This window comes from Lodderomyces beijingensis (genome assembly GCF_963989305.1).
Source record: "Lodderomyces beijingensis strain CBS 14171 genome assembly, chromosome: 4".
Taxonomy (NCBI): Eukaryota; Fungi; Ascomycota; class Pichiomycetes; order Serinales; family Debaryomycetaceae; genus Lodderomyces; species Lodderomyces beijingensis.
Genome location: NC_089973.1, coordinates 2014364 through 2028257, shown reverse-complemented (window position 1 = coordinate 2028257; position 13894 = coordinate 2014364). Strand labels below are relative to the sequence as shown.

At 47.5% G+C, this 13894-nt stretch overlaps 8 protein-coding genes across 8 annotated transcripts; 7 read left to right on the top strand and 1 right to left on the bottom strand. All coding sequences in view use genetic code 12, as the record gives it.

The window, feature by feature from the left end:
• Positions 1-1019: 1019 nt before the first annotated feature.
• On the top strand, positions 1020-1910 carry LODBEIA_P38880 (uncharacterized protein; the record flags this gene model as incomplete). Its single annotated transcript, XM_066974047.1, has 1 exon — positions 1020-1910. The coding sequence occupies one exon, from the start codon at positions 1020-1022 to the stop codon at positions 1908-1910; it is 891 nt and encodes a 296-aa protein (XP_066830826.1).
• Positions 1911-3677: 1767 nt separating this feature from the next.
• Positions 3678-4484, top strand: LODBEIA_P38870 (uncharacterized protein; the record flags this gene model as incomplete). The annotated part of the gene is made up of 1 exon (XM_066974046.1): positions 3678-4484. One exon carries the CDS (start codon positions 3678-3680, stop codon positions 4482-4484), a length of 807 nt encoding a protein of 268 aa, XP_066830825.1.
• An 18-nt stretch (positions 4485-4502) lies between these two features.
• LODBEIA_P38860 (uncharacterized protein) lies at positions 4503-6605 on the bottom strand (the record flags this gene model as incomplete). The annotated part of the gene is made up of 1 exon (XM_066974045.1): positions 4503-6605. One exon carries the CDS (start codon positions 6603-6605, stop codon positions 4503-4505), a length of 2103 nt encoding a protein of 700 aa, XP_066830824.1.
• Positions 6606-7126: 521 nt separating this feature from the next.
• On the top strand, positions 7127-7875 carry LODBEIA_P38850 (uncharacterized protein; the record flags this gene model as incomplete). Its single annotated transcript, XM_066974044.1, has 2 exons — positions 7127-7771; positions 7840-7875. The coding sequence occupies 2 exons, from the start codon at positions 7127-7129 to the stop codon at positions 7873-7875; spliced, it is 681 nt and encodes a 226-aa protein (XP_066830823.1).
• A 27-nt stretch (positions 7876-7902) lies between these two features.
• Positions 7903-9105, top strand: LODBEIA_P38840 (uncharacterized protein; the record flags this gene model as incomplete). The annotated part of the gene is made up of 1 exon (XM_066974043.1): positions 7903-9105. The coding sequence occupies one exon, from the start codon at positions 7903-7905 to the stop codon at positions 9103-9105; it is 1203 nt and encodes a 400-aa protein (XP_066830822.1).
• Positions 9106-9164: 59 nt separating this feature from the next.
• On the top strand, positions 9165-10265 carry LODBEIA_P38830 (uncharacterized protein; the record flags this gene model as incomplete). Its single annotated transcript, XM_066974042.1, has 1 exon — positions 9165-10265. One exon carries the CDS (start codon positions 9165-9167, stop codon positions 10263-10265), a length of 1101 nt encoding a protein of 366 aa, XP_066830821.1.
• A 38-nt stretch (positions 10266-10303) lies between these two features.
• LODBEIA_P38820 (uncharacterized protein) lies at positions 10304-10780 on the top strand (the record flags this gene model as incomplete). The annotated part of the gene is made up of 1 exon (XM_066974041.1): positions 10304-10780. The coding sequence occupies one exon, from the start codon at positions 10304-10306 to the stop codon at positions 10778-10780; it is 477 nt and encodes a 158-aa protein (XP_066830820.1).
• Positions 10781-10965: 185 nt separating this feature from the next.
• On the top strand, positions 10966-13059 carry LODBEIA_P38810 (uncharacterized protein; the record flags this gene model as incomplete). Its single annotated transcript, XM_066974040.1, has 1 exon — positions 10966-13059. One exon carries the CDS (start codon positions 10966-10968, stop codon positions 13057-13059), a length of 2094 nt encoding a protein of 697 aa, XP_066830819.1.
• Between the last annotated feature and the right edge of the window lie 835 nt (positions 13060-13894).

Here is a 13894-nt window from a genome sequence, read left to right as displayed (position 1 = left end):
GACAGTTATTGCAGGTATAGAGCCAGTGTAAACTTTCCAAAGTCGACTGCCTCTAGAGCACAACGCAGGGGCCTTTAACAGTCCACTGCTTTCTCTCTTAACCACTCCGTCTTGCTTCCTAGAGGAGTTGAAAAGACGCTTTGCTGTATTGCGTAGAAAACAGAAGCCAGCTCGGAGTCCTTTTTGTGCCGCGCAATACAGCAAAAGCTCATAAGTTCAAGATGTGAGAAAAGTTCTGATTTTAGTTGGCACCAGAGAGAACTAACCGCAGAGAACAAGAACAGCAGACAGAAACTGATATATTGTGGAGGCACAACGAAACAAAGAAGTGAAAATTGAAACACCTGAGTTGAGCTATCGCCCCCTTTTTTATCAAGATGTACGTTTGCTAGCACGGAAGTTTGACACTTGGTTTTTCCACTGGCAGCTCAAGCACGGCTTCCAAGGAATATGCCACCACATCACCGGGATTGCTCTTTCGCAGAAACTTTGCCGTTGGTTGCGAAGCTCCCGCAACCAGATCCCACAAAATAATGCAACATTCTCGGCTGCGGTGTTTACCTCGAAGGAGCCCACACACAATACGCCATTCGAAACGTCCTTTGCGCACCACAAAGCGTGCCGTGGTTGTGAATATGCCGAGGCTTTGAACAGACCACGTTGGTGTCCGCGCGTAGAGCCAAACGTTGTTATCAACTGGAGTGGAGTGATCTAAAGGTCTCTAAACACTAAAGTCACCAAGCCTCTAAGTGATACAACCGTTCCGCAACCAAATTTACGTAAACTGGATCAATTGGTTGACCCCTTTCAAGTGCAACTCAAAAATTGCGTCTTAGTGCGCCATTTCATCAACGCTGACATTTTTTTTCTCACCAAGTTGACGCAAAAAAAAAAGAAAAAGAAAAAAGAAAAATTCCAGAGCCATCCACCATCAAGTGTTACAATCCAAGGTGAAAAATTTTCTCTATTCACAACACAAAAGGTGCCCTCTCATCAGACTCAGCTCAAGGAACACAACCATGGAGGAGTTGATCCAACGTCACAAGAAGGAGAACAAGGACTTGATCGCGACAATCACGGGGTTGAAGAAACAAGCGACAAAGAAGAGCAGAAAGAGCGTGCTTGAGAAATGCCAGGAGTTGGATGCTAGTCTAAAGAAACGGCATGCTGCAGAGCTAGCAATGTTGAATGAAAGCGACGACGTTGGTGGCGAAGAAAAAGACGACGGTGTCTCTCCCGAGCAGCTACTAGCAGAAATGTCCCTAGCACCGGAGACACCACTGGACACATCGAACGAGGCATCACATGCTGCTCCCTGCAAGAGGCGAAACCGACAGAAGGAAAGACTAGACAAGCGCAAGGCCGAGATTGAAAAGATGCAGCGGGAGGCCCGCGAGGAAGCATTAAACACAACCGACTATCGACAAATCGAAATCGACTCGATGAACCAGCTCCTCCTGCTACACAACTTGGAACTACACGAGATCAAACCCGATGGACACTGTTTATTCGCCGCGATTGAAGACCAGCTCCGGGAACGACACCACATCCAACGATCGATCCAAGAGTTGCGCGACTTGGCCAGCGACCACATCTTGGCGAACCAGGACGACTTTGTCCCGTTTTTGTTTGACGAAACCACATGCAAAGTGCGGGACGTCGATAACTACTGCCTGGAACTAAGAACAACGGCAATGTGGGGGTCCGATATGGAAGTGTTGGCGTTGGCGAGGATATTCCATTGCTGCGTCACCATCCACATGGCGGGGGCCCCGTCTCTCAAGATCAACGAAAGTGAAGGGGAGCAGGAGCCCGAGTTGCAGTTGGGGTATTATAAGCACTCGTATGGACTAGGTGAACATTACAACTCGCTAAGGGATAAGAAGAAAATAGTTGAGCCAAAGGAGTGATCTTTATATATATAATTTTGTACTAACCCTTCACCCTTGGCTTCTCGATAATAGTGTCGCGCTTAGTGTCGCGACACTTCTAGAAGAAACATAATATCATATTATATTTAAGCTGTGCTGCATAGAGTTTAGATCTCGTAAATGTACGCCGTGCTTTTATACGTCCGTATTCACACACAAAACGACTCGGCTTCAGATTCCGCTACAACTCGGTTGAGGAGAATATGCCCCGAGATCTTTATCGGAATAGCACCAACGGGATGTTACTGTCTGGGCCACAAGCTGGATTCAGCTGGGGCAAGCCCAACTCGAGTCTAGATAATGGGCAGTTTGAAAAAGAAGGGAGGATCAAACATCCCTGCATCGATCAGGGATGCAAGAAGCAAACCGCTGAGTCTAGAAGTGAGGGATGTACTCTAGATACTCTCATTCCCGGTTGTGGCTTCCTCTTTGCTAGCACGTTTTCGAATAGGGGCTGTTGCACTGGGTTCACTAGGGATAGGTGTCCTCCCCCCCCCCTTTTCTTTTCTTGGTGATAATCAAAGTATCCAAGGACAATTTCACCGAATTGGGAAGAGCATTATTAAACTGGCTTTTGCAAAGTTCCAGATACGTGCAGATGTATATTTTTCAAATTGTCTGGCGCTGGCTGCTTCGGAGTCTGTCGTGTGGCAGCGAGAAACGAAAAAGCAAAAAGTCGCAGACATAAAAAAAAAAAATGTTGTGAGCGTGACACCCACGTGACGCGCGATCCTGGCCCACATTTTCGTCTCTCCTCTTTTGCTTGATTTAACCCGAGCTGAGCTAACAATGGACTCCATGCCCGTGACGAAGAATGGGTGCAGTCTCACAGGCTCTGCCGCAACGCCTACGAGTCCTTCCCTCACGACAGCGTTGTCTGCAGCAACTGGGAGTGATCAAACACTCCAGGGGGGCTTTGTATCGTAAATCGTTTTGATAAACCAACGTGATACGCCTCAGTTTGATAAGAGAGGGAGCCAACTAAACTGTAGCTGAGTTAAAGGAATAGCGTAAAGCTCTGAAGGTCAAATTCGGGGGCAATCTCACACTTCTTCCAACTTCAATGCGGTAAGAGTGTACGGAAAAGACCCTGGATGAGTTCTAGCCGACAACGTCAGGGCATCCTCCCTTTCTCCACCTCTCCGAATTGCACATGTAGAAGAAAGCAAATGCAAAGAATGCAGTATCGCTGGCACTACCCACTACCCTTGTGCTTAAGTTATAAAGTGACGTTCTTTTCCCACTTTACCACATTGTAGCGCCACTTGCATGTTACACCCCATCCATGTGAACCCTGTGTCTCACACTGTCAAATGGTTTTGAGGATAGGCAAGGGATGGAGGAAAAAAAAGTGTCAGCTCGACACCAAGGGATACGTTTATCCTGGACATACGGCAGACTTGTACTGTAAAACAGCTGCGTGGAAGCCTCGGTGGAAGCTACTGGTTTGCTTAATTTGCATGGTGTTTGTACATCAACACCTATGGTCACGTGACATGGGCATACTCCAGGCCTGTGTCACTTGAAGGCCATCTTGCATTCACCAATGATGGAAAGAGCCAGGATAGACACCGTCCGAACTCACATCGCCAACCACTCAACGTTGGTGTGTCACTTGCATCCAAGGTGTGCCCCCCCCCACCTGCCTTTGCTCAATCTCGGTCATCACGCTTATTTCCATTTTTTTTTCCTCTTTCTCCATTTCGCATCGCATCATTCTCTCAACTGCAAAGATAAGCATTCATCATGGGTTGGCTCTGGGCAGACAAGACGGAAACCAAGTCCGCTCTGAAAACTTCCGCTGCAAGGTCACTGGGATGCCCGGTCGATTACACATCGTTGAAATCTCTGAGTTCATCCAGGCCATCTGTTTGCCCCGTCCAACCAAGCAACAGCAACGATCAAGTGTTGAATCCCTTGAACAACATGCCCATGGCGATATCAAGTGAGCGAGCACCGGGCCAAAAGATCAAGTTGTCAACCGAGCGAACCATCTCCACGATCCCACGAGGCGAGTCGCTGGACCAAGGGCTCTGGGAGTATCCATCTCCACAGCAAATGCTCAACGCCATGCTCGCCAAGGGCAAAGGCGAGGGAATACCCGAGGATGCGGTGACGTCGATGGTGGAGGTCCACAACTTCCTCAACGAAGGCGCCTGGCAGCAGATCTTGGAGTGGGAAAACAAGTACACTAACGAAACAAAGGTCGAGCCGCGGTTGCAACAGTTTACAGGTAGACCGCACGATCTCTCGCCAAAGGCAAGAGTGTACTTATGGTTAGGTGGGTTGTTCCCCGACACGTTCAACACGGTGCCACCGTTTGATAGACACGATTGGTACGTGTTGCGAAGCAAGGGGAGAAACCAGGGCTGGAAAAAAGTGAGGTATGTCATTGACTACTATGGCGCTCCCGATGATGAAGAAACGGGCATGCCGGCGTTTATGTTGGACACCCGTCCCGCGTTGGACGATGTGGCTAGTATACGTGATAGAATTGTCTCGTTTGCAGGGCCAGTGTGGAGAAAAGCCATGGGAGATGCAGATCAGTTTTAGTCTTTATATATAGCGGGATTAATTATTTACATGTTTCAGCAATTTTTGTGCTATAGCTGGCGGGAGCTCGACAAACTTGCTGACTCTGGAGAGCATCTTGACCATTTCCGGCACGTAGTCTGCATCGGGCAACTCGGCCATGTCAGCGAGAACGAGCGAGATCAACTTGTGGTTGCGTTTGCTTAGTAAGTAGTTGAGGATGAAGTAGTAGGTGAACCTGTTTGGTCTCACTCCAGGATCGTTCTTCATCCTCCTGTAGTACTCTAATGCGAGCGGCGTGTCTCTGGTGAGAAGATTTTTGATCATGATGTTCCAGATCCGCGCATCGTTGTTGATATTGGAGATGTAGTAATCGAAAATTTGCACTGCAATCGGGATATCCCCATGGGACAACTCCCCTTGCAACATCTTACTCTGAATGGCACTGGACCTGGGTTTTGTTTCCATCATGTGCTTGTAGAGCACTCTAGCAGCAACCATGTTCCCAGAGTCAACCAACCCGTTGAGCACCGCTGAAAGAGTGTGCTCGTTCTTGGTGGCGCCTTTCAAAGTGTGCAAGATCCCTTCAAAGCTCGGTGTTTTCCCCTTGTCAATGAGCGCATTGACATACGCGCCCACCAAGGTGGTCAACGAATGCACCGTCTCGGGAATGCCGTGCTCTTGCATAAACTCGTTGATGCCACGCACGGCTTTGTAGTTTTTCTTTTGCGCATAGTGGGACATGAACATGTTCAATACAGTGGCGCTAGGTTTGTAGTTGCCCTCTTTCATGTACTCGCGCAACCGGTGCTCGGCATCGTCAATCCGGTGGTTGAACACGAGGCCGCACAAGACACCATCCTTTGCCGCGTTGCCGTTGAGTTGTGGGTGCTGTTTAATATACTGTTCAGCAGAGTCAAAGTCATTGGCAATCGCAAAAGCGCTAACAATGCTGCCCAAAGTCTCCTCGTCAAAAGCCACTTTGCTTGCTTCTATAGTGGCCACCATCTTTTTAAAGTTACTCATAAACTCACGCTTTTGCTTTGCCGACGCTTTCGCGAATCTGTTGGGGTTGATTGTGGCGCGCAACACCACATTCCAAGCGCCAATCGATGGCTTGATTCCGGACTTGAGGATGTTTTGGAACATGTTAAACACGTCGTCGTACTCGTCAATGTAAAAGTATCGGTCCATCATGGCAACCAAGACGCGCTCATCGATCTTGATCCCTTGCTTGGATGAGACTTGCACAATCTCGGCGTATATACTGTCGAGCTCCCTTCTGTCACGCAATGAATATATTTTCTGAAGCATTTTGGCACTGTTGGGATTCACCTGCCCTAATCGAAACTCATCCAACACGCGTTTCAATTTCGCAAACTCTGGTTTGGAAAACACCTTGACCTCTTCAAGGGTCCGCTTTAACATATACACAGCTGGCACAGTGTCGTTGTTGGAAAATTTTTTGGCGTCCTCTTCTGAATAGGTGAGTCCTTCGCCCTCGCAGGCCATGACATATGCGTAGTAGCTCAAGTTGGGAAGATGGTACCCAGTGTACTTGGCTTCCCCGTCTTTAAGGCTCATCCCTACAAACACAGGTGAAGAGTTTTTGTACTCCAAGTACCTGGCCCATAGTTGCATCACCCTGTGGTACTGAGCGGGGTCTGGCTTATTCTGCAGGAGCGATATGGCAACTTCGGTAAAATGGTACTGGTGTGCAATCTGGTGCAGGGTGAGAAACTGCAACACCTCGTTGAGATCTTGTCCATTCTGCTTTGCTAGTTGGAACAACTCAATGCTCAAGGGAAGGAAAGCATTGTATAAGGCGATTTCCGGGATGTTTTCCTGTTTGCGTATCTCACGTAGAAAAGTGATTCCTTCCTCGAGAATGTCTTTTATTTCGTGGTAACCAGTTCCCGAGCTGATTGTCTCCTGGATTTGCTTGGTAATGTCTCTCAACTTGTGGTTCTCCACTCTTTTGGCAGCTGTTTTCGACGGATGAATGGGTGTGTTTGACGGCTCAACTGATTCCGACAGAGTGGTTGTTTGACTCCGGATTAGTCTCGGAGGCAAGGCTCTTACCCCTACACTCAGCAACACATGCCCGCGCAACAACGGTCTTGCTATTCGTCTGGGGATCATTTACGTTGATGGGAAGAGAAAACGTGCACTCTCTGGAGAAAATTTTGCAATTTTCACGAGTCGCGATTCGACACCAGGGTGGGTTCGTGAACACACTATGGGAGTTTTTTTGAGAGCACTACAAATGGTTTCAGTTACTGGAAGTGAATGTATTTTAAAAAACTGTATAAAACCCCTCGATGGTTGAGCCTGGGCAAATGTTAGCAAGTCTGTCAAAGACATTAGAGCACTACTTGTACATATCAGATAGATTTGAATAAACGGTTTTTATCATAAACAAAAATATCAATTGAGCTGGGTTTATGCTATGGAGTCCTAACGACTCAGTATCATCATGAACAAGGTTGATAGAGGTTTGTAACATACCAGGGATAGTAGCTGATTAAAACATGGTGGAAAGAAAGAAAAGAGTCGGTGAAGAAGGGTTGATTTTTTTTTTCTTATTTTCTTTGCTGGTACCTCTTCACTTTTTTGCGCAGTTTATCAAACAACTGATAGGTGCCACCCACCACAACTACCAAATGACAAACCATGTCAATGACAAGTACAACATTGGCAATGCCCAGGAGACACCGCCAGATCTAGTGTTCTTTAACTATCATGAGTATCTAGTGTCGCAGCTGGGTGGTTCTGAACTGCCCGTGGTAGTCGTAAACCACTTTCCCAACCATTACAAAGACCAGTCATCTGTGTCGTTCAAGCACACGAGGGTTGTAAGAATACCACGTTGTTATGATATCCAGTGCTCGGACTTGATACCGCAGTTCTCTATATTCTACCCAGGGCAAGAGCCGGGGGCAATCAAATCAGAGGAAAGTAACTCGGTCACAGCCACGTTTGATCAGCATGAGTTTGGAGTTACGTCTGAAATCTTGCAGCTCCGGCAACGCATATCGGAACAAGACTTGCTTAAACTTGTCACCACCATCAACTTCAAGTTGCAACTAGCCTTCAACCCGTTCTCAGTATGGACTCTTTGTGAAAACATTTGCAACGTCTTGACTGGCGGGTTATTCCTCCTGTTGACGAACTTTTGTCATTTGTACACTTACTCCAGGAGACAAGTTACCAAATTGGAAGCGTTTATCAGACATCAGAATGAACAGTTTCAAAAAGACGGAGTCGACTTGGTAATCACTTCACCAAGGAAAACAGCATATTTGTCAGTACGTGTAATCCTTCAAAGTCTATGGCGGCGCGCTAAGTACTAACCAAAAATGAATATTTTTCGCAGTTGGATATACAAGTTTCCAACCTCATCCCCTCGTAAACTGTAGACACTTCAACCACCGCCACAATGAAGCAAGTCATGAACGGTGTGTTTGCCATAAACAAACCCAGTGGGAGAACCTCAGCCAACATCATTGCCGAATTACAGGAAATCTTCACCAAGTCGCAAGTGTTTGCCCTGGATATGCAAGCGATACGAGACAAGATGTCCTACGACTTGGGCCAGGACAAGAAGTGGAAAAACAAGGCCAAAAAGAAAATAGCCAACGCCAAGGTGAAAATCGGGCACGGGGGCGCGTTGGACCCTTTAGCGAGAGGGGTGTTGGTTGTTGGCGTTGGGCTAGGTACAAAGAAGCTACAGTACTACCTCACCGAGTGCCAAAAGACCTACGAAGCCAAGGCATTGCTTGGTATTGCCACGACAACGGGTGATTCAGAGGGACAGATTGTGTCTCAGAATGAAATAGCACATATAACACCAGACTCGGTTTTACTCGCGGCGGAGAAATTTGTTGGCGACATTAAACAAACTCCACCGATTTTCTCCGCGTTGAAAGTGGACGGCAAGCCCTTGTATGAATACGCGAGAGAGGGGAAACCCATACCGAGGGATATCAAAGTGCGAGAGGTTAACGTGGGGCGTATCAAAGTGTGTGAGGAGGACCTCCTCACCACTGAACACGACTTTAAAAGATTGGAAAGCGAGTTGGATGAAAACGGCGTCGCAAAAGAACATGCGTTGATGAACAACCCGACGTTAAACGACTCGCCATTGTATTTTTCCAAACAGTACCTTGAGCAAACCGGAGGAGTGCCTCAAGAGTGCAAGCCACGGTTGTTGTCAGAGGACGAGAGCCATCCGGACAAATTGCCCATGTTCCATTTCACCGCCGATGTATCGTCAGGGACCTATATCCGGAGTTTAATCAGTGACATTGGCCGTGCAATGGACTCCTCTGCGTATATGGTGGATCTTGTTAGAACGAAGCAGTCGGAATGGGTTTTGGGTCACAATGTGTTTGAGTTGGAGAACTTCCAAAGGGGTGATAGAGTGTGGGGCCCAGTGTTGAAAAAGGTCTTGGCTCATGGTGGTGAAGGGGTCGACTTGGCAAAGGAACTAGCCGAGGCTGAAAAGGAGACTCAAAGGGGGGTTGAAAACAAGGGCGATGAGGACTTTGACTTGGAATCGGAATTCGCCAAAGCTAAGCAAGCTCTGCATCGGGATAATGCCGAGGGTGCCGAGGGATTCAAGAAGCGAAAATTGACCTAGGGCGGAAAAAAAAAATGGTGCTGCGAAATATATAGAACCACTCTATAGACACCAACAAGATGATCCGTAAGCAACTAGCACGATTTGTTCATTCTCCAGCATTCAAGCACTATGCACGAACAACAGTAAACCCCGTTGACTTTAGACTAACTCCTCCAAGCAACGTTACCCCCAAGTCGGTGCTAGTTTTCTCGACACCGACGTGCCTACCCAGCATCATTCAAGATGCCATCGATCTACACCAGACAAACAGACTACAGGTTGTTGTAGCGGGCATCGACACAATGGTTCCGTTTTCAAGTAGGAACGGTGTGAGTGAGTTGTGGCTTGAGCAGGAAATGAAAATTGGCACGTCGGTGCTACTTGAGGAAAAAGACGACATCAACAAACCGCCACGCGAAAGCGACGGGATCAACCCTGTCTCTGCGAGAAAAAACTGGAAGGACATCACCGGGAGCGTTAGTTTCAAGTTGAAGAATGAAATGGAGGCACGGGTTACCCTTGCAAACACCGTTTTCTCCTCGGGTTCAATCATCACCTTGTTTTACTTTGACTCGAAAATGGGCCTCTCGGGACAGCACTTGTGTGAGTTGAGCTTGGAGTTACCGCATGGCGTGATACCACGACACTCAAGAGCTGTTGTCGAAGACCATTGGACTCCACTATACCCGAACGAGTCGTTCAAAATTACAAAGTGCGTGGGTAATTTACTAAAACAGGTTGAGAACAAGCCAGCTGCCAAGTTTTTAGAAGAGAACAATCTGTTGGTGAGCCTCAAGTCGAAAGATACAGAAGTGTATGTCAAGGTGAGGAAACAGGGCACCACCCACGTTGATAGATTCAAAGTGGTTGCAGGTGGCGGGGGATGGGGAGCTAAAGCTGACATAATCGCGCTATCAGCGGAGGCACAACCCAGTGTAGGTGACTTGATAGAGTTCTACATGGTGACTCCCCAGCACCGGTTCCAGCCGCAACACGATGTTTCGAAATACCACGACTGTTTTGCACTCCAGAGCAGCTACGAGGAGACGTCGTATGGGTCACGTCTCGCACAAGAGCAAGTGTTTGAAAATGCGTTTGGGTGCGGCAGTGAAAAGGGATTCTTTTGGAACGGGGTGGGGCATGTGTCCCCAGGAGAAACAGTGTTTGTAAAAATGTAACAACCCACAGTTGCTTTTCTTCTCTCTCAATTTTCCGAATGCCAATCAAATACATCAAGGGCGACTTGTTTAGCCATACAGCCCGTAAACCGTGTATACTAGCACACGCTTGCAACACTGGCGGAAGCTGGGGCGGCGGGATCGCAGCTGTGTTTAGACGCAAGTTTCCTCACGCTAACCAACAGTACAGCGAATACTGCCACGGGAATCGAAACTTGCTCGGAACCTCGTTGTTGTTGAAAGGTGATGATTTTGACAAGAATAGCATCTACATTGCCTGTTTGTTCACCAGTGACTTTCAGCAGACACCAGAGGAGATTGTGGCGCTCACGGATGAGGCAGTGCATGATCTCGTTGGTCAATTAAAGGCAATCGACGTTGAAACAGACAACGGCAAAGCTGTCGTCAACATGCCAAAGATCAATGCGGGGATATTCGGAGTGCCATGGCAAGACACCGAAGCAGTTCTTGCAAAGTATACAGACTTGCAGATCAATGTATACGTCATGGACTAACACCAGTTGTTTCCGGCGTGAGATCACATCGGTCAACGGTGTTCGTTAGCTGTAGGTCGTGTGTACCGGTGAAAAACTTGTTGCCGGTGCCACCAAGATGAAAACTACAACTTGTAAATATTTAATATACAGATTGTTATCGCCCTACTCCAAAACTGTCCAACCTCACTCCGCCATTATCAATCATGGATGAGGGCTTGATTGCTACAATCAACAAGTTGCAGGATGCTTTGGCTCCATTGGGCGGCGGCTCGCAGTCACCAGTCGACTTGCCTCAGATCACCGTTGTGGGATCGCAATCCTCGGGCAAATCTTCAGTGTTGGAGAACATTGTAGGGAGAGACTTTCTTCCACGAGGCACGGGTATTGTCACTAGAAGACCGTTGGTTTTGCAGTTGACCAATAGAAGAGCCGCCCCTAAAAACAAACAAGAGCTACTCGATATCGAAGCGAATGAAGGTGGCGGGCAGAAGGAAGACAACCCTGACGAGTGGGGGGAGTTTTTGCATCTCCCAGGTAAAAAGTTTTACAACTTTGAAGACATCAGGACTGAAATTGTGCGTGAAACGGACGCCAAGACCGGTAAGAACTTGGGTATCTCGCCCGTGCCCATCAATTTGAGAATCTACTCGCCCCACGTGTTGACATTGACGTTGGTGGACTTGCCCGGTTTGACAAAAGTGCCCGTTGGAGACCAGCCAAAGGATATCGAAAAGCAAATCAGAGACATGATTATGAAGTTTATTTCCAAGCCCAACGCCATCATCTTGTCGGTAAACGCGGCAAACACGGATTTGGCCAACTCGGACGGGTTGAAGTTGGCCAGGGAGGTTGACCCTGAGGGCTCGCGTACCATTGGTGTCTTGACCAAAGTCGACTTGATGGACCAAGGCACCGACGTTATTGATATCTTGGCTGGAAGGGTGATTCCGTTGAGATTTGGCTATGTGCCAGTCATCAACAGAGGGCAAAAGGACATTGAAACGAAAAAGACCATTCGACAAGCATTGGCTAATGAGGCCAATTTCTTTGAAAACCACCCTTCCTACAGAGCCAAGGCCCAGTTCTGCGGCACGCCCTATCTTGCCAAGAAATTGAACGGCATCTTGCTCCACCACATCAAGAGCACGTTGCCGGATATCAAGATGAAGATTGAGCACTCGTTGAAAAAGTACCTGAACGAGTTGAGTTTGTTGGGACCCGAGATGGCAGAGTCGCCCGCGTCCATTGCGTTGAGCATGATTACAAACTTTACCAAGGACTACACGGGGATCTTGGATGGTGAGTCGAAGGAGTTGAGCTCGCAAGAGTTGAGCGGCGGCGCGCGGATCTCGTTTGTGTTTCATGAAATCTACAAAAACGGGATCAATGCGTTGGACCCGTTTGATCAGATCAGAGACGCCGATATCAGAACAATCTTGCACAACACCTCGGGTTCTGCTCCGTCGTTGTTTGTGGGCACTGCTGCGTTTACAGTTTTGGTGAAGCAGCAAATCAAGAGAATGGAGGAGCCATCGATTCGATGCATCAATTTGATCTTTGACGAGTTGGTTCGCATCTTGTCGCAAATCATTAACCAACCGCAATACACTAGATACCCTGCGTTGAAGGAACAGTTGTCCAACCATTTCATCCAGTACCTAAGAGAAGCGTTGGTGCCAACAAATGAGTTTGTCACTGACTTGATCAAGTCCGAGGAAACGTATGTCAACACAGCACACCCTGACTTGTTGACCGGAACCCAAGCTATGGCGTTTGTAGAGGAGAAGTTCCACCCAAAGCCTCAAGTGCAAGTTGATCCAAAGACTGGGAAACCGTTGGCACAGCAGCAACAACAACAACAACAACCACAACACCCACAACACCCAGCAAACTCTGCCAGGCCGGAGGAGTCATCAAACGGATTCTTTGGTGGCTTTTTCTCTTCCAAGAACAAAAAGAGATTGCAGCAGATGGAGGCCCCGCCACCGGTGTTGAGAGCAACGGGTACAATGACCGAGAGAGAAACCATGGAGACAGAAGTGATCAAATTGTTGATCTCATCGTACTATAATATTGTCAAGAGAACAGTCGCCGACATCGTCCCCAAGGCGATCATGTTGAAATTGATCAACAAGTCCAAGGACGAGATCCAGAAGGAGTTGTTGGAGAAAATGTACAGCAACCCTGAGTTGCCCGACTTGGTCAAGGAGAATGAGCTCACTGTGCAGAAGAGAAAAGAGTGCATTAGAATGGTTGAGGTGTTGCGAAATGCAAGCGAAATCGTGGCAAGTGTTTAGATTAAACAGATGCAGTGTAACCAATGAAATAGAGTATTCTTGTTTCCCTTTGAGGCCAATGGAGATAACGGTCGTGCGACCATTGAGGCTGGTGGCGTTTGCAAACTCGTCCATTGTACAACAGAGCAATTTCTTAAGATCACCCTGTGCAGTGTGTTTGCCCTTGTCCCGTTCACGTTGTACGCAGCTTTGCTGTTACCACCACTGCGCCAGAATAGAGTCACTTTTTCTCTGTTTTTTTTTTTTTTTTTTTTTTTCACCACGCCTGCAGTAACGTTGCGCAATAATAGAGCTGAGATTTTTCTTCTTTTTTTTTTTACAACCAATTCACCCATTCATCCCCAAAGCAATCACCAAAACTCCCCCCGTTTATCTTTTCGTCCGAGTTTTAGTATTAATAATAGAGAGCTCCTGGTTAGAACTCAGCACAGGCCACATCGTCCCTTTCATAAATTTTGCAACGAAAAAGACTTTTCAAGCCATCGTCGTCTCGTGTCAAACAAAACAGGAGCTGTTACTTCAAGTCGATTTCAAAAACAAAGTCTTTTTGAGTCCTTGTTGAAGTCTCCGTGAAAAGTGCTTATATGCCAAAGAAACCACTACGAAAAAGCCTATTTTTTATCAATAGATTGATCGAGCCCGGGTAACGCCGAAAATATAAAGTACTACCAGAGCAAGTGCAACTCTTACAATCACACCTACGCCGATCGTGTCGTTCAAATTCTTACCTGAGAAACACCGCTGACATCAAAAAAGCAACCCACCTCCACAGTTTACCAATTGGAACGTTTCTTGCTACTTCTCCGTTTCAATAAGCGAACCCCACAAGAGTAAG